General features: G+C 38.2%; 1 protein-coding gene across 4 annotated transcripts in view; it reads right to left on the bottom strand.

Annotated features, from left to right (window-relative positions):
- PRDM15 (PR/SET domain 15) overlaps positions 1 to 18,344 on the bottom strand; it is a 31,908-nt gene that overhangs the window by 3,588 nt on the left and 9,976 nt on the right. For 2 of the 4 annotated variants that reach the window (XM_026077768.1, XM_026077771.1), the window contains exons 6-21: positions 15,664 to 15,762; positions 14,610 to 14,837; positions 13,821 to 13,956; positions 12,574 to 12,755; positions 11,816 to 11,910; positions 10,831 to 10,918; positions 9,144 to 9,311; positions 7,870 to 7,964; positions 6,677 to 6,808; positions 5,574 to 5,708; positions 3,359 to 3,522; positions 2,811 to 2,890; positions 2,103 to 2,222; positions 1,256 to 1,387; positions 694 to 777; positions 320 to 495 (exon numbers count right to left, since the gene is read on the bottom strand). In XM_026077768.1, the coding sequence (XP_025933553.1) occupies positions 320 to 495; positions 694 to 777; positions 1,256 to 1,387; positions 2,103 to 2,222; positions 2,811 to 2,890; positions 3,359 to 3,522; positions 5,574 to 5,708; positions 6,677 to 6,808; positions 7,870 to 7,964; positions 9,144 to 9,311; positions 10,831 to 10,918; positions 11,816 to 11,910; positions 12,574 to 12,755; positions 13,821 to 13,956; positions 14,610 to 14,837; positions 15,664 to 15,762 (2,114 nt within the window). The remainder of the gene's footprint in view (positions 1 to 319; positions 496 to 693; positions 778 to 1,255; positions 1,388 to 2,102; positions 2,223 to 2,810; positions 2,891 to 3,358; positions 3,523 to 5,573; positions 5,709 to 6,676; positions 6,809 to 7,869; positions 7,965 to 9,143; positions 9,312 to 10,830; positions 10,919 to 11,815; positions 11,911 to 12,573; positions 12,756 to 13,820; positions 13,957 to 14,609; positions 14,838 to 15,663; positions 15,763 to 18,344) is intronic. The other 2 variants (XM_026077770.1, XM_026077769.1) reach the window with 2 other exon arrangements.

Here is an 18,344-nt window from a genome sequence, read left to right as displayed (position 1 = left end):
AGGAAAAAAACATCCATTTAGGTAAAAAAAAAAAAAAAAAGCGTGGGGGATTTACATAATCAGACAACTTCATTTTTAGGAACAGACAATGTTTACTACCTAAACTTAACACAACAAAAGGTCTTATTCAGTTAAGTGCATGTTTAACAGACACCATTTAAACAGGGAATGGTTTATCCTTGGCCAAAATTAGCCTCAAAAGAAGAGAAAAAAAAAGAAAAAAAATAGTAATTCCTTTCATGTCACTGAAGGCCACAGAGCTTCTTAAAAAACTCAGACAACCAAAAAGCTTCACAATCTACCTGCTGTACTAACTCACCTCTGGATGTTTACGCCTCATATGTCGACTCATGGATGCTCTGGTAGAAACCTTTGTCCCACACAGCTGGCAGCTCTGGGCTTCTACCTTATCATGAGTGAGTTGGATGTGCTTCTGGAGCATGTAATCAGTGACATACTTCTTATCACAAACTGAACATGTCCACTGTTTTCCTACTGGTGGCAGATGGAATGAAAAGCTGTTAGCAAGAGCACCTGAAGATGAGTATCGTATTGACAGCATCTCAATGAGAGGAACATTTTTATGTTGGTATTACATGATATATAACACTAGTTCAAGACTAGCAAGTCCAAAGCATGCCTAGGAACAAAATTAAGTTTTAGTCTTTGGACACTGTTTTTCAGACGACTTACCTGTATGAATCAGCTTATGAGTCTCCATTGTGTTTCTCTCACTGAATGTTTTCCCACAGAGCTCACACATGAAATCTTTGATTCCTGTATGAAGAGTACATTTACATCAGAGTGATAATAGTCTAAGGCACCTGAGACAATTATAAATCTCACATTACTAAAAAAACCCAGCCAAACAAGTAGCAAAAGCCCAGCTTCACCAGCTATTTTTTTATCTAAGCCATGCCACTGTATCAGACAGAACATGAATTCCAACAGAAGTTTATGTGGAAAGTGAAATTTTGTTTTGGGAAATGAGAACTTGAAGGCTAATTTAAAAGAAAAACAACACTCTAGATCTATCCGAGACCAAAAACAACCTCCCTTAAAAAAGCAAAACAAGAAAACAACCAAACAGTATTTCTTTAATTGCATACAAGGTGGTCTTTGCTTTCCCCCCTTTTTAAAAAGCAGAATGTGCATATTTTTTTAATAGTGTTTCTCATACTCTCTGACTCAAGAGTTTTTCCAGGAACCATTTAGCTGATTTAGTGCAACTTTTGCACATCTTTAGAGACCTCACCTGTGTGTCTTTTGTAATGCTTCAGCATATTCACTTTCTGTGCAAATTTTCGGTGACATTCCTTGCATTCATATTCTTTAATTCCCTTGTGAAGTTTCATGTGGTGCCGAAGTGCATGTTTTGTCTTCATTCCTGTGAGACAGAAAGATACAGCTAAAAGCACTCTATGACAATTAGTCCACTTCCCTACCTTCAGAGAGGAACTCAGCACAATCACATTGTTAGGCAATAGCTCTAAGATCATCTCTGTCAGGTATCCACAATTGCGTGTTTTAATAGTGTAGGTAGCAGTGCACATTATCATTATGATTTTAATTCCAGGCAAAAGCTCTGGAAAACATCTGAATAACCACTGAGGAGGAAGCAAAACAGCAGGGAGAAGCAAAGACAAAACATCACTAGAGATGTCAGACTTACTGCCTTCCAGTACAACACCAGTTCAGATTTGTTCAAGTTATAATGTAAATAAATCAAAAGTCAAAGGGAATTTACTCTATTTGTTAAGCCTGAAAACAGCCTAGAATGAAAAAATTAACTTGTGTTCACTTTTGTGCTGCAAATGCAGTAGAATTCAGTCAGGCAAGCACTCCTCAATCTAGCAGAACAGAGCCAAATTTTATTAAAATCAAATTTGTCTTAAAGGGCATAGAACTAAGGAGTGTAAAATTGGGGTAGTTTAGATACCCATAAGGCTCCTGATTAATATAGTTTCTAAAACTCAAAAATACAGTATTTATAGCACTCCAAGGATTCTCTCAATATTCAAAGAACAGAATTAGTTTTACTTCACATAAATTCATCTGCTATTCAGTATCACAAGTAATGGAGAACAAGGCATTAGACATACCTTTGCCACATTCTGCACACAAGTATTCTCTGATATTATCATGGACTCGCATGTGTTCTTTTAACATGTCTTTTCTAGCAAATGATTTGCCACACTGTTCACAAGCATGACTTTTTACACCTTAAAAATAAATTTAAAAGACAGCATAAACGAAGAGTTCTAATGAAAAATATGCATCCCCTAAAAACTGACTAAACTCTGGTAAATCACAAGGCAACAGTCCATCTGCATTGTCAACTACCTCTTTCATACATATTATAGCCCTAATTGAATTAGGAGACAATGGAAAGGAAGAAAAGCTGTTTTTTTGTATGAGATCTGAAAAAAGATAAAGGCTCAGGTAGAAAAATGCTGCATAGCACAAAATAATAAAGAGCTGTTAAAAAAGATTTTGCAATAGCAATTTTTAGTCTATGTTAAGGTGGCATGGATAAGGATTTGAGGAAGAACAGAATACAGAATTAGGATTTTTAGCAGGTGAATCCTGCATTATACTAACAAGCAATCTAGGTTGTGTGCCTCCACCAAATATCTTCCTTAATACTACTTTAGAAAACTGCTCTACCCTAAAATCATAAATATAGCATTTATCTTATACCATCTTACAGTAAAAGATGACTTATTTCTTCCTGAAAAAATAAGGAAGGCACTGGAAGCAGAAGTTTCTTTTTAATATTGATAATGAATAAAGAAACACAACATTTTTACCTGTATGTATAAGCTTATGTCTTTCCAGATTCCCTATACTGTTAAATATCCTTCCACAGATTTCACACGGATGGATGTATCTGAAACCAAAGAGACCAAAGCTGATATTTTTTTCTTGAGACAGAAGTGGTTTCCAGACAGCTCTATCAGTCACTATATTTCATTTGTTAATATGAATTAATAGAAAGATTTCCTTGAAACATAAGTGCAGTCTAAAAATGAGCCTTAAGAAATCTGTAAGTTCACCGCAAGCTTGGAGCAGCCTGGCATTGCTGAGTCCTCAAATTATAGTTTTTTTCTTTTTTTTAAAAAAAACTTTTGCTAAAAATATAGATTTATACTTTACAAATACCAAACTGGGAGGCTTCTGACTAATCATGTATGTTAAGTGAATTGTTAGGTGATATGTAATATGTTTCAAGCTTTTATTACACATTTTGACACCCATTAGACAGTTTAGTATAGCCCAATTCTCTAACAAAATCAGATGGCAGAACCAATGTGACTTCAAAAAGTAGTTTTCTTATCAGTCAAACATATCGTCTTACTTCTGCACGTTAGGATCAGGTAGGTTTTCCCGATGAATGACCATGTGAGCATGGTAAGTTGCCTTCAAGGCAAAACGTCGATTACAAATGCTACAGCCATAGCCTTTCTCCTTGTGCACGTCCATTATGTGCTTCAGATACTCTTTCCCTCTGCCGAAAGTTAACTGTGGAATGAACCAATAGTGAATGAAAGGGGAAAAAAGTCCTTGGTAAGAAAAAAAGATCTGGTAACACATTACTGGGATCTAGAGTCAGAGCTAGTAGTCAGAAACATCCTGTGCATTACTACATAAAAAGAGTACTACCAGAGCTAGACTTAGTCCTGGTACCTGTTTGGCCATTATAAGCACACAAGCACATCACTACCGGACATCAGTTAACTCACTTGGGGGACTGTAGTTTGAGATGCTATCTCTGGCTCCCTGCTGACAGAGGGCAGAAGTGCAAAAGGAGAAGGTGGTCACTCATTTTTGGACAGAGAAGTACTTCTTACACTGCACAGGTAGACACCTCCAATTATATGTGCAGTGAGGAACATCCTTGAAGAGAGCCACATCTATCCTCCTTTAGCTGTCAAAGCAGGGACCCTACAAATGGAGAGAATATCTTTTGGGCTCTAAGGGTATTTCTGTTCTGCAATTAAGCTTTCAGACTAGTTCCAAAAGAGTTGGTATTTCTGCACGTTGCAGGGCAGCTATTCCAGCTCAGCTCCTAGAAGCACTACAGCTGTGATAGACAGCTGCTCCACCTGGACTAAGTAACACTACATATGCATATATGCTCCTGCGTATCAGGGCAAAATGTGATAATGACATGTTCTTTTGTTCTGATTTTGGAACTAGCTGGGGTATTTCTGACAGCACTGCACAGCTTGGTGAAGAGGTGCTTTGGGAAGAGAACTAAATAAAGAGAGAGATCCTCAAAAGCTCAAAAGAGATATTTCATTAAGACTCATTTGTATGTTGTCCTTCCTTAGGAATATGCAAACAGGTATTTTCAGCCAAAAAGAGCCTCCTCATCTTACCACAGATAATATTCATTTTCCACAGCTGTTTCCTTATGCAACTGTTTACTTCACAAACACCTACAAAAGCACTAAAAACCTAGTTTCTAAAAAGAGCTTTCTAATCTGAATGGTACAATTCCCCTCATTTAGCCGGATGTATTTTTACATAGCTTATGTACCCACTAAGTATCGGTAGTTTAAACTACCACACTGAAAGCAAACGTGTTTAACTGCTATGATACCACATCTTCTGTTTGCTGACATAAGCCCTGCTTAAACCCAGTTCATTTAACAGTAGATATGGTATGTGCACATTTTCAGAACTTGCACTGTAAATGGACAACAAACAAGAACAAAAGACTGAAGTATTATTTTCTTCATTTTAGAAACACGGATATAAGACAGGCTAAGCACCTTCACCACATGCAGTGTAGGCTGTGAAACAGACTCCAATTTCCAGAGGCCAAGTTAGTGGCTTAAGTACCAAAATTCCCCTGTCCCATTTCATTTTGGCCAGTTTTGCTGTTCTCACGGATTGCTTTTGGATCCCATCCACCCCATCACAGTGTGCTCCCCCAGTTAGGGTACAAAACCCAAATGGGCCTTGAGGATCCCATTCTTCTCCATTACTTCTATGCAAAATTCAAAAACCACACCATGAGAAGTTGAAAGAGACCTCTCTCAACTGACACCTGAGTAAAGTATGTTTATGTTCTAGTAGTATTTCTAATGCCATCCTGTTAGTAATAGAGTAGGCCAAGAATAAGCAGTTGTGCTGAACATAAGCAGTGGTCTTAATCCTCCAAACTGGATATCCACTAGAGGACTATTTAATCTTGAACCATATCATTCAAAAGCTCTATGATGATTTTAATTTGTACATAATTAAAAGGTAGCCTAAGAGCTGAATGTTTCTTTATATTTCTTCCTACAGTTTTGCTTGCTTCCTTGCACCCAGGGAAGTGTATGCATATGTATTTATCTGTTTAAGTGTTTAGCATTCACTTTGCAGAACACCAGCTGATGTGCACGGAACGGCATCAGTCCATAGATCAGAGGTTAACAAGCACTGCACAAGAGAGTAGACCCTCAGATTAGCCCTCTCTTTGCTAATCCTCAATGTCATTTAAAATTCTGAGTAATTTATAGATATTTCCTCTCCCTTCCCCCCATCCCAAAACACATTAATTTAGAAGCATTTAAAGCTACCTGGCACCTTTTGCAGCTATACTTGTGAGGCTCAGAATCTGCACTTTCATCAGAGTTGTCATCATTTTCCTCTGATGAGATTCCAATTTTACCAATGAATTCTTCCCTCTGGTGATCATCCATTAGTGCTATGTCCTGTTTGGGTGGAAAAGAAGATTCTGTCTTAACAGATCAAAAATCTACTTCAAAAGGTAACACCTTACCAGCTTTTCTGCCATGCAGACTGCCTTGTGTTAACAACTACTGTAACATTATTTAAAATATTCTCCAACGTCATTCAATTCAGGTAAACATGGTCCCTCTATGATTAAACAAGGAACAACCACTTGTTTAAGCAGATAAAACTCAATTTTTGTCTATAAAAAGGAAGTGAACTTTAATGTAAACAGAGACTCAACCGGTGCAGTATTATACCGATTAGAAGCATCTTTATGGGCATCACTGTGTGATACGATTCCTTTCAATTCCATGTTACCCCAGTTCTGTTAAAATAATCTGTGTCTGTTGAAGCACTATTAATAGCGTTTTTTTTGACTCAGATCATTTTGACAAAACCAGGTTAGGGACTGATCACACAAGCAGTTATGCTGGCAGATACAAAAGAATGACAACCACTGGCATGGAAAAGGGCAGGACCAATTAGTTTTCTGATTTTTTTTTTTTTTTTTTTTTTGTGTAAAGGGAAGAGGATGGCAGTGATCTCTCAGTCCAGTTAAACTATAGCTGGAACAACACATCTGTTTGCAGCCTTCCTGTGAAACAGGTAGTTTTTCTCCCTGATTTAAACTGAGCAACCTCAGTGATTCACCTAAGGTCACAGGGGTGGTATTTACGCTACATTCAGAAGAGTGTCCTGCAGTGACACTCTAAATACAGTAGTCCAAATACTCTGTAGCAATCCAGCTGTGGCAACACAGAGACATGGGTAAATTTAAGCACAACATGTGCTAGGCTGCTGTAGCAACATTACTGCATGGAGTACATAATCACTGTTGTGTTGCCAGTATGAACACATGGCCTTATCATTATCAATGGGTTTATTGATAGGTTTATTAAAGTTTGCTAAATAACATGCCTTTTCTAATAAATTATTAACACAATACCTTAAAATGGACATGAATATGATCTCTCAACACATCCACCCTGAAGAATTTACGTCCACAGATTTCACAGGTGTATTTCTTGTCTCCGTGTGTTAAAAGGTGTTTATTCATATTGCTTCTACATGAAAACACCTAAAAGAAAAGAAGGAAGGCAGGCATTTTCATCATGTTCAGCAGGGCCACAATTCTTTAGAAGTTAGCCGATGAATAGCACAAACCATATTTAATTTCTTGTTCCCCAGTTTACGTTCCTTTTAGCCAGAAACACATGGAAGCTCCTGTTCTCCAGTCAGCAGACTACCTTAGAAACTACTGACACAGTAAAATACATTAATACAGTTTCAGAGAACTGACTGAAATTGGCTCTTGATCAGAGGTGGGCTTCCAGCAAAGCTAGAGCAGAATTACATAGAATACATTTAGAAATATTAAATAGTCTTTTGAATCAAGAACGCTGTGTCTTCATTGATATGTAACACGTTCAAAGCATCAAAAATGAAGGCCCACACAACCCCAACTTAAGAGTTGCTTGAGTACATCTTGCACTACGAATCATTAAATGTTTATAAAATCACTATTTAAATCCTCAGTCTTCATTATCTGTGACAATACCAACTTCAGATCATGAGTATTAAACACCCAAATGTAACAGTGCCATGACTACACAATGACTTCACTTTAAATTCTAAGAGAAAATGATTCCTAATGCACACAGTAAATTCCAACTTTTTACATTCAGGCATAAAAACTTCACTCTAAATAACGTAAATCACGAGATATCACTGACAGAGATAATGGCCATGTTATCCTCTATATCGTGTTATTTGTCTGGAAAAAAAATCTAGTCTGAACCATCCTTAGCTACCATGGGGTTGGACACATAATGGAGCTAAGGCAGTTTAAAGAGTCACAGTCTGGGCCACAGACTTGTTGGTAACTGATCACGTGCCTGTCTGAGTTGCAAGGTAATCTGATCTGGCATATAACCTCAGTGGAAGTCATTCACCTCAATCTTTTGGCAGGCTATGTGTCTATTCAGGTAGACTGTTACTGTGGTTTAGTACATGGGTGGTAACTTGTTATGCCACAAGAACTCAGTTGGAGACTCTAGGTTCAGGTGCACAATATCCTTGGAGTATTCTTGGAGCTAGAACACAGAGCTTCTCATGGCACATGCTGGCAAAAAAGCCTACCTTCCCACACACAGGGCATCCTGAAGGCTCCTTCTTGTAGCGAACCATGTTTTCCGTGCTGTGCTCAAAGTCTTCTCTTTTCACACGCCTCACCCCTTAACAGAACAGTCCCCATCAAAAAAACAAAACAAAAAAATAAACCATGGTTTTCCACTCCAATCTGCATGCCCTTTCAGGTGAATACTGTAAAGAAGAGTGAAACACTGGGAAGAGCCTCAATGCAGAAGTTAATTCCTAACAAAGAATCACCTCTTAGTTAAAATGGTGTCTCAAGAATATAAGAGCAGTCTTCCAAAGTGATATATTGTATCCTATGGTTATTACACCAACCATAAAGTGTCTGAAAACAGGTATTTATTGTTAACAACAGAAAAAAAAACAGACCTAGTAGGCCTTGGCACTTCAGTCAGATATCTGGCCTAGAAATTCCCTCCCTCGGTCTCTAAGACCATCCAGCATCACCTTTGATGCTCAAGAAGGACATCAGATCTCCTTCTTTGCTACTTTCAAGGGGAAAGAGGACTATTACTGTTCTGTGACAGCTAAATGTGAGACTTCTTGCTATTGTCACTCCACCCCTTGTTCCCTAGTTCATGACACAGAGCTGAATCACAGGAGAGGACAGTGATGGTATGTCCAAGACATCAAATTAGATAGGCTGATTATTTTAATCACCTTTGGTCTTATCATCTAGACCAGTAGTACCATTTTAAAACATACTTACACAGTCTATAATCTCATTATCATATAGTCTCAAGATTTCAAAAGACAACAAAGCACACAGCACTCCATTTATACTATACTGGTCAGTTAACAGTTTTTAAAACCACATTTATACTTACTCAGTGCTCACTTTCAGTCTTACATTGCAAGTAACTCCCTGCCCTCAAATTTTCAAGTTACCCCAGACTTTTTTTAAATGAAGAAAATTCAAAGAAAGAAAATGAGATCATCAAAATCAGCTAGTCTAAGCTACTGCATAATAAGCCAAGCAACTTTCACTTGACCATTAGCAGCATTAGATTCAATCACGTGAGGCTGAAAGAGATGCCCCTCCTACAAAAGTTTCACAGAATTAGACAACTCCCCTCCAAGATCTCTTACTATTATTTTTAATAAATGTCATATTTTGCTGAAACCTGCTACTCTAGATCAGTTGACTAAAAAGTGAGACCTACCATCCTGAATAATCTAATGTGTAATCATTTCCTTAACCTTTCCACCTCAACTGCCATTTCAAGGGTAATAATTAGGTTAATCTGCAGTATACTTACCTTCCAAGTGTCGTCTTTGATGGTCCAGCATGACATCCTTCCGGTAGAACATCTTATTGCAGATTTCACATGCAAACTTCTTATCTCCATGCTTTTTCTTGTGTTTTGAGAGATTACTGTTGGTAGAAAAGAATCTGAAACACATCTCACACTGGAATGTCTTGTCATCTGTAAGCAAGAGAAACAATGCAACTCTTTACAGACGAAAACAGTTTTTGTATATTTGTGAGGTAGACAGTTCTTTTGTTAGGCTTGAGTTTTCACATATAACCCATCATACCCAAAATGAGAAAAGAAATGTAAAAACGTATTTTTTTCTTTTACTTTTAAATTTGTCTTCCCATTATGAAGATAATAAACATCAAATAACTGATTGCAATCTATGAGGTTAAATATCACTGAAATGCACTAGAGGACACTTGTTCAAAAACAATAAATATGTATGATGCTAACCTGAACACTGACTCTAGCATCACAGTTTCCTCATATGGGCCATTTCCATTGTGGTCTAGTATACATTAAAACTCTGTTTGGAGTGGATTCTGTTACCATTGATCCAAGTTTTTAATGTCTGTAGAATCACTGAGCACATGACAGCGCAGCATCACATGAATAGCTATGTCTAAACGACAGCATATCCCTTCCAGCACTAGGTCCCAATAACAGCCAGTACAAAACGCTCCAGAAGAAAGTATAAAATCTCTAATGTGGATCATTACATGACAATAGGCCTACAGGGAATTTGTTCTGTATTTGTTATTTGAGACTTTCCTTGGAACATGAAAGCATGCTCCAGTAGATGGAATCTGCCAATGCTACAGCAATCACAAAGAAGTAGTAGTTTGATTTGCTAAAGAGCAGAGCAAAAAACACTGCTTGTTTTGGTAACAGTCAACTTAGTGAGAGAAAATAAGTTTCCATCTTTGAATGAAGAGAGAATGCTGAAGTCACTTGGCATTACTTTCCATTCTTTATAAGGCAGGGCTTTTATACAAGCTGTAGCCTTTGAAAGGAAATGGAAAGATCTACTCTGGATAGTGTTGGAAGAGGCAATTACCCAGGTGATTCTGATAGTTATCATAGGTCCATAAAAGTAATCAATGTCATTTTGTAAGCATAAGACAATTCAGAATAACTAATGTGAGTAATCGCAAGGGACAGCTATGGGAGAAAAAGACAGGTTCTAGTGGTATCAAGAAATATCTAGAAAGACTACTGCAAGTATAAGGAAAGCATGAGAAAGCAGAAGAAAACTGTATTTCCAGGAACTACAAACTACTGATAGTCTGGCCCTTTTCCAGTTCCTCTATCTCAGAGAATAGAAGTGAAACTCTCAAGAAAGAGAGTTCCTTTCAGGAAAGAAAGTTAGACAGAGATGGTGATGGGGTATCTGTGAACATACAACTGGAGTACCAGTGAGAGTATTAGACAAGAGAGCAGGAAATGCCAAAAATGCAATACATAAGCGGAATTGTTGATCTACAGATTACTGGCTGTATATTTCTTAACACAGCAAGACATTTTTTGGGGAAAGGGGGAAAGAAGAGGGGCAGGTTGTTTGTTGTGATGACGAAAAAAAAAATCTAAATAACTACTGCCTCTTCCTAGTTACTATTCTGAGATGAGTTTGTGGACATACCCATAAAACTGAGTTAGTATGACAATAAGCTGAATATCACCTTCTCACCTGTCCTGCAGTTATGGAATTCCAATGCACTCTCTATCCGAAAGGCCTTTTCACATGTGGTGCACTTGTATCTGTACTCACTGTCAACCTGAGGATCGCAAACAATGAGTGTTTAAGGGGACAAAAGCCAAGTCATGCCTGACAGAGAAAGTCTGAATCTGAATTACTTTTTCTGTTTTTCTGTCTTTTTTGATTTATTTGTTTAACAGGATATTTAAATATACATTGGTGCAAATTCTGATACTGTATTATCATATAATCTGAGCTTTATACAAAAACAAGAGTGGGTCATGCACCTATGTAACCCCCAGTCCAACATGGAGACACAGAGTTTAGGAAAAGCAAGATATAATCTGACTCATCCTCCAGCTCCAAAACAGGGCTAGCAATCATAATAATAGAAATATTAGAAATAGAAATAATAGAAATATTCACTGATAAGGCTCCACTGTAGGCATGTTTATTATTTATTTGGCATCAGCATTGAAAGGCCCTCATCAACAGGCAGGACACTGCAGCTATAAGCACTGTATGTTTACACATGTGCACACAGCTCTTGATGAGACAACCTTTACCCAGATAGTTCACACACTAAATGATGCTGTAGGTTGGGATAAATGAAACAGGACAGGCAAACAAGACTGGAACAATCCTACTTAGTACAACAAACTGAAGTCAGATCTCACCTCTAGATCCTGCAGGTTCAGCTAACTCCATCTTGTCTTGCACTAAATGATGCCTGAAAACTTTCTACAGGAAATTCAGACACGAAGAAGGACTTGTATGACCAAAAGCGTGTCCACATTGTCCAAATTCATAAGCTCATCTAACAGATGTTACCTGTCCCTATCAGTCTTGTCTCACAAGAAATTCACACAGATATCCACTCAAATATAATTGACCCAAACTCCTCAGCTAGCACCTGGGAGCTCACTGTACATTTTCACCCATCCTCAGAAAGAGCCCACTAGTCATTTCCACTCACTTCATTCCTGCTGTGCTTGTATGAAACATGCTGCTTCAAGCTCTCTTTACGGCTGAAGAGCTTTGCGCATTCCTCACATTTAAATAGTTTGTCACCTGAAGGGATCAATCAAGATAAAAAAAAAAAAGTAGTCAGAGACTAATAATAATCAACTCCAGGCAATCAGGGGAAACCAAAGCACAAGCAATTGCAAATGAACAGGCTAGAGATGGAAAGTTTTAGTTATTCAGGAGATCCAGATAGTAGTTTTTGACCTTTTCCATTCTATTTAAGTTTTTCTACTGACAACTATTTGTTTTGGTTTGCCCACCCTTCTTTTTTTAATATTATTTTTCACAGAATCCTTAGAAGGAGATTATAGATCCCTGGAACAGCAGATCACAGGCTAAAAAGCACTCAGCTGGTATTTACACAGCAATGTTTCCCATAAACCTGTGAAGATGAGGGACTGTCTACATGTAAGGCAAGAGAACAGTTTTGATATAAAGACCAGTTGTAACGGAGAAGCCACCACATCCTTGTCCCTGTTTAAAAATATGCACCTGAATTCAAACTGTAAATGCTCTAATTTCAACTTCCAACTATTATCTTCTCATGCTTTGGTCTGCATAACTAAAAGAGTTCCCCAATGAGAGGAAAAGAAGAGCTTCGTTAAAATTACGTAATATCAGTATCTAAGAATAGCCTAGCTTTTTTACTCAAAGGTGAAACCAACAAGAGATAAAAACTATATTCAAGGGAGGCAAAAGCAAACCCACCATGAGAACGGATATGCCTGCTCAGGTTGCTGCTGTTCTGGAAGATCTTACTGCAGATACTGCACTGATAGATGCGTTTGTGCTCCCCAAGTTGTTTTATCAGCTTCCGACGTATACCATGTCTACTGGAGAGAATTAAACTTCTTTTGAGGGACATGGTGTTTTGGTGATGAGCAAACCTACTGGATTAGAGAAAGAAAGGCAGGGACTGAAAGGTATCCCACAGGTTACAAGAAAGAGACCCATCAACTGGCAAAAGCTAAAGAGTGTTATGCTCAGCTTCTGGCGGGAGGGGGAGCACTGGAGCTTCATAATTTCCAAGGTGACTTCTCGGCCACCCACTGGAAGCAGCAGATGTCAGAAAGCAGTTTATTCCAAATTATCTTCACCCAGGCAAAAAAAAAAAAAGCAGCAGCAGCCACCAGCCTCAAAGATTCTCTCTTCAGGTGTTTCACAGGAGCATAAAGGAACTGCTTATCCTCTAAAAACATTAGCACTATTTCAGCTTAGAAAACTTGGCAGTATTCATGCAAAAAGCATATATAGTAAGAGGGCAACTAAGCACCAACAAGCAGTACTGTTCTATTTCTCAGCAATTTTTGATGGCTCTCCACCTGCTAAGGACTTCAACTGATAGCATTACGAGCTAATCTTGAAACATCAAATACTCCATTATACAAAGTATCATTCAAAAAGCTGAGACAAAAACTGACATACTGAGACAAAAAAGACATAAAATAATCTAAATTCAAATGATCAAGAATCAAATGATGTTTCATGCTCCCTGATGTTCTGTTATACTGAAATTTTTCCCTTCAGAACTCTAACTCTGAAGTATCACATACACAAATCCATTTGAAGTCATTTATGAGTTAAGACACAAGTAAGATTGAATAATGGCTAACATACAATTTTTAGCAAAAATATCTTTGTCTGTATTATCAGCACTCAATAGGAGTAACATTTCACCATGCAGCTGCAAGAATCACATCAAGTAAAAGCAGTAACATAATGGAAAATAAAATTCACATGGTCTGTGCTCCAGAATTCATACCACCAATATCACACCACCTGTGCACTATCTTAGAGTGCATGAGCCTTCTTCGTGGAATTAGATCAGCTCTTCTAGCAGAAGCACACAATTTTATACTAATAGAAAAGAGCTCTGTGGGCCCAGAATTTGAGCAGAACTGTTATATGCTGCATAATCTTAACTGAGAGGAAATTCTGCATCCCAGAACACTTACTTTGTCACTGAACTGATGCTATTTGTGGTGCTAGGCATCTTTCCTAAAACCAATTCCATAATCCTCTCTTCTGCAGCTGAAGGTAGGGCTACCTCATCAGGTGGGACCTCAGTTACAATTTCAGCTACACGTTCCACTGCAAACACATCACAAAAATATGGCATTAATGTGGGTAGCTAGACAGAAAACTTAAATGCAGAATTTTGCTTTCAGATTTGTAATGGGATGTGGCACTGAACTGGCATCTATGACAAATAATGGATGGCTAATGACTTCATAAGACTTGCAATATAGTGAAAGAGGCTACTGAGTTGCAAGTAATGTAGCCAACAGACAATTTCTTACAGCAGGTGCTTTCTTGATATAGCAGTTCCCCAACCTATTACTAAGGGGGCAGTTGAGTACGCATCATGCAATTTCCTACTAGAACTAATAGAATTTCCTACCAAGGTAGAAAAAGGAAGGTAACCTTGCTGGGAGGATGCTTCCTCTCCTATTTCTGCTTGCAGGAACCAGGGCAGGTCTCTTGCAACTACTATCCTCTGTTTCTCTGGGCTTCTCTATTACTAAAACTCTTGCAGGAGAAAGCAGGTAACCTAAGTGTAGATGCTGCAACATTTAGTGTAGACACAGAACTCAGAGATAATTAACATAAATTTGTAAATCATCTGCTTTAGTGATCTACATACAAACTAAAACCCTCCGCCCTGTGTGCTACTTTTCAGGTCTTTCTGAGAAGGTATATTAGGGCGTATGTGGTCACTATTTTATTAAGTCTCTTTGTTTTACCTGCAGGATCTTTCTCTTCAACAATGACAAGGGGTGTTTCTGCTTTTGCTGTTTTCGGCTTTCTTCCCCGTCTGGCCTTCCTTCTTGAGTCTGCACCGGCACTAGTAGCTTTATCACAAATCGTGGGCTGATCCACAGGGGGAGCCTCTGTTGCTTTCTCTGGAACAACCTCATTTTGGCTTGTTTGGGGGGCACCTTTGGCTTGTTCCAGGTGAGTCAGCAAATGCTCTGGATGAGTGGCAAAGAACATGAGAGCAAAGAGGGAAGAAATTGTCATGAAATGCTCAAAGATATAAATCAAACTGAAGCCTATCTATCAGGTCAGCCTCATTTAACAGACAATTCAAATTATTTCAAAAGCAGTCAAAATATTCTCTATTAAACTCTCTCAAAATACTCTGTATTTAACTCTCGGCACACTCTCTATTAAACATCCAAATGATTACTAACATGGACTGAAATTTTTAAGAGGTTTGCTAGATATCACTGGAAAAAGGCTGTGCCCCACTGATAATGGGTACATTTTTTTCCAAAAGCCCAAGCGATTTTGCAGCCTGAGTCTCTTTTTCAAAAATGATTCATAAAATAATCTTCAGAGCTCAAATTCTTTTGAAAACCATATAAAGTAGTTGCAAATGAAATGCAGGAAAATAACATGTCTTATTACCATTACCTAATCTGTCCTGTAAACACCAGACAGAAAATATCACTAAGCATAAGCTGGCATCACTGATCTTATACACAGTTCACCGAGTCCACTATCCTTCATGTTCTTAGCATCCACATGGTACCTTCTAGAAAATAATTTCATTTCTTCTAGATTCAATACCACAATTGTTTGTATAGAGAGTTGCCAGTTGCCAATACCAGTAATGTTACTGTTCCACCTTCTACCCCCAACCCTTTTTTTTAAAGAATATGTAACCAAAATACATAAAACCTTTACCTTACTGCATCATGGATAGGGAAATGGCTTCACAACATCTTGCTCTGGAAGAGCAGAATTTTCCTAATGTCTCTTAGTAGTATCTCATGAATTTCTAACACTTCTTACCTGTCAGCAGCTGAGGCTCCTGGAAAGCAGATGAACATACTTTACATGTCCATTGGCTGGACTCTGCTTCTGCAGCTCCACTGCCTTCTGGAGTGTTCACTAAATCATGACAAGAAGAAACACTCAAAAGCTTTGAAAATCCTTGTTACCTTGTTTATCTTGCAAGGACTCCCTGCATATCACAAGGCACCATTCAAGCAGTAATAGGCCCACTAAGGCAGCTGCTTAATTCTCAGCTTCCCAGCTACATTTCATCAGTGTACCAAACAAAACAACTGGTCACATAGCTGAACGTGTATAATCTGCAAGAAACTGTTACGCATTCTGAACTATGATTTATTCTCTGTGACCACATGCACACCTGAAAAGTCAGAACAGAAACCAACTGGTGCCAGCAGAAAATATTGGAGCTCTTGTAAACTCTTGAGGGACCCTATAACACTTTCTAAAGTGTGATGATCAAAGGCACAATATAAAGCATCTCTGCTGTGACTAATCTTGAGCACCTTTAAAACTGGAGTTACCAGTGCTCTTCCAGGCCAGGTGAAGATAAAAGTAGAAAAAGCCTCCTTGCTCCCTCTGAAGAGCATCACAGAAACAAGAATGTTTAGATTAACAGAAGTAATGATGATGACAATGAAAACCTGCTTCTGAACAGTTTCATTAAATGGATATTCTACAAACTACCATATTAATGTTGTAATTAACATATGAGCTCACACACACGAAGAAAATAAAGAAAAATTTAAATACTATTCTAAATAAACTAGTAGAACATGCTTTTCTTTATGTAAGGGGGGAAATGGATATGGAATGAAAAAAAAAAATCAGGAGAATGGTACTCTGTTCACAGCCCACTGTCCTTTAAGTCCTTGGATGATCTGCCTGAATTTATCAAGAGGATCTGATAAATGTGGACTGGTTCACAGATTTTTTGGTACACATAAAGCTCAATATTCCACAGTCTACAAGAATCCCCAGAGAAGGAGGGTGACACTGCAATTAGGCTAAGTGAATAGCAGCACAGGAGGTTCAAACTGTACTTAGTTCCTGTCACATATCTCCTGTATGACAGTGAGCAAGTCAGTTAATGTCTCTCTCTGCCTCTGATCCCCATCTGTAGGGCAATGATAAACATAACTTCCTCCCTCTTGCTCTTGTCTCTTAAACTGAAATAGGAGATTTTCTGGGGCAGAGATTATTCCTTGCTACAAGGGTGTTCAGTGCACTACACTACAGAGGTCCGATCTTATTCATGCTGTAATAAGTGACTAGGTAATTCAACAACAGAAATTCCTCCTGCAAAGGCTATGGAAAGAACCTCCTATCTTGAAAAGTTTGTCCATGAGGCCAAACCAGCCAATCTAAACCCCAATATTTTGCATAACTAAAAAAAAAAAAATCATGTTAGTAAGCACCACGTAAGCTATTAGCCCTGTCTTATGAAGCTGCATGCTAATAAAATTGAAAAAACACTATTTGCAAAACTGAAGTCTGTTTTGGAAAATTGTCCCTGGTTCTGCACTTCCCTTGCTCCTTATATAGCTCAAGCAGGAAAACCAGAGACCCTAGTTATGCACTGGTTTGCCAGGAAGATTGCTATGTCTTTAGGCCTCCATGTAGGCTGCTGGGCAATTCACTTTACTTAGAAACACAGCTCTGCCAGTCTACAACAGCTTTGCAGGCAAGCAGTCAGAATCCAAAAAAGCATATTTTGTTTTGGAAACAGCAAAACATTGCAAGAGTGGGAATACTTTAGGGTTCCCAAGTATAGTAGGCAGCATTCTGTTTCTACTGAAGTTGGACTTTCCAATGGCAGGATGAAGGAGGTAGGAGGGGCTGTTCAAGATCTTGATAATTTTTTTTTCTGGAAAAATTAAAGTTATGCCAAAATGAAAGACAGCTCTCTGGCCAGTTTCCACATTTTAGCTGTAACAGTATGCACTTCTGACAAAGTGCTTTGTACACATCTCCAACCACTCTTCCCTTCCTCTCCTGGCTATTTTTAATACTAATAAGCAAAATTTAGCAAAACAACTTTTTCAAAGAAGACATAGATTACTTTCTTTTGATCCAGATTCCTGCACTATGTATTCTGATTTTACATTTAGATGTGGCAATTTATGTTAAATGGGTTCTTAATTTCATTGTTCCACTCATCAGAGATTAGGGGGTTTTCTTGCTTCATGTTTAACCTTGGGGACTGAGCTTCTGTGACACAACTAGGGACTTCCTGAGCCATTTGTTCTTTGCCAATAGTATTTGCTTTGCTTATAAGTTTATCTAAATTTGAGTTCCTGTGATCATGTACAGCCTGAACTCTACCAGACTTCTTACCATGTTGTAATTTGGGGAGAGCCGCTATTCTTGTAATTTCTAAACAGCACTGCTCCTACGCTCACATCCTTTTGTTTTCTTCTAGCACCTGATCATTCAAACTATTGCACCTTGCACAAGAATTTGACCGATTTTCTTTGGAACACCTGCTCACCCCCTTCCGCAACCCCAACCACCTCCAAAGTCAGAAGCAGTTACGAACTAATGAAAAATATCTGCCTAAAAGTTTTAGGACTCTCTCTCACTTTTTAACCTGCATAAGTATTTTAAGCTTGAACCCATGAAAACAAAAAGAAAAACACAGACTTTAAATTGTCACTGAATTCATCATTTAATGAATGTTA

Source organism: Apteryx rowi, unplaced genomic scaffold (assembly GCF_003343035.1).
Source record: "Apteryx rowi isolate R43461 unplaced genomic scaffold, aptRow1 scaffold_460, whole genome shotgun sequence".
NCBI classification, from domain to species: Eukaryota; Metazoa; Chordata; class Aves; order Apterygiformes; family Apterygidae; genus Apteryx; species Apteryx rowi.
The sequence above is the reverse complement of the archived record's forward strand: the minus strand, read 5'-3'. Positions and strand labels throughout refer to the sequence as shown.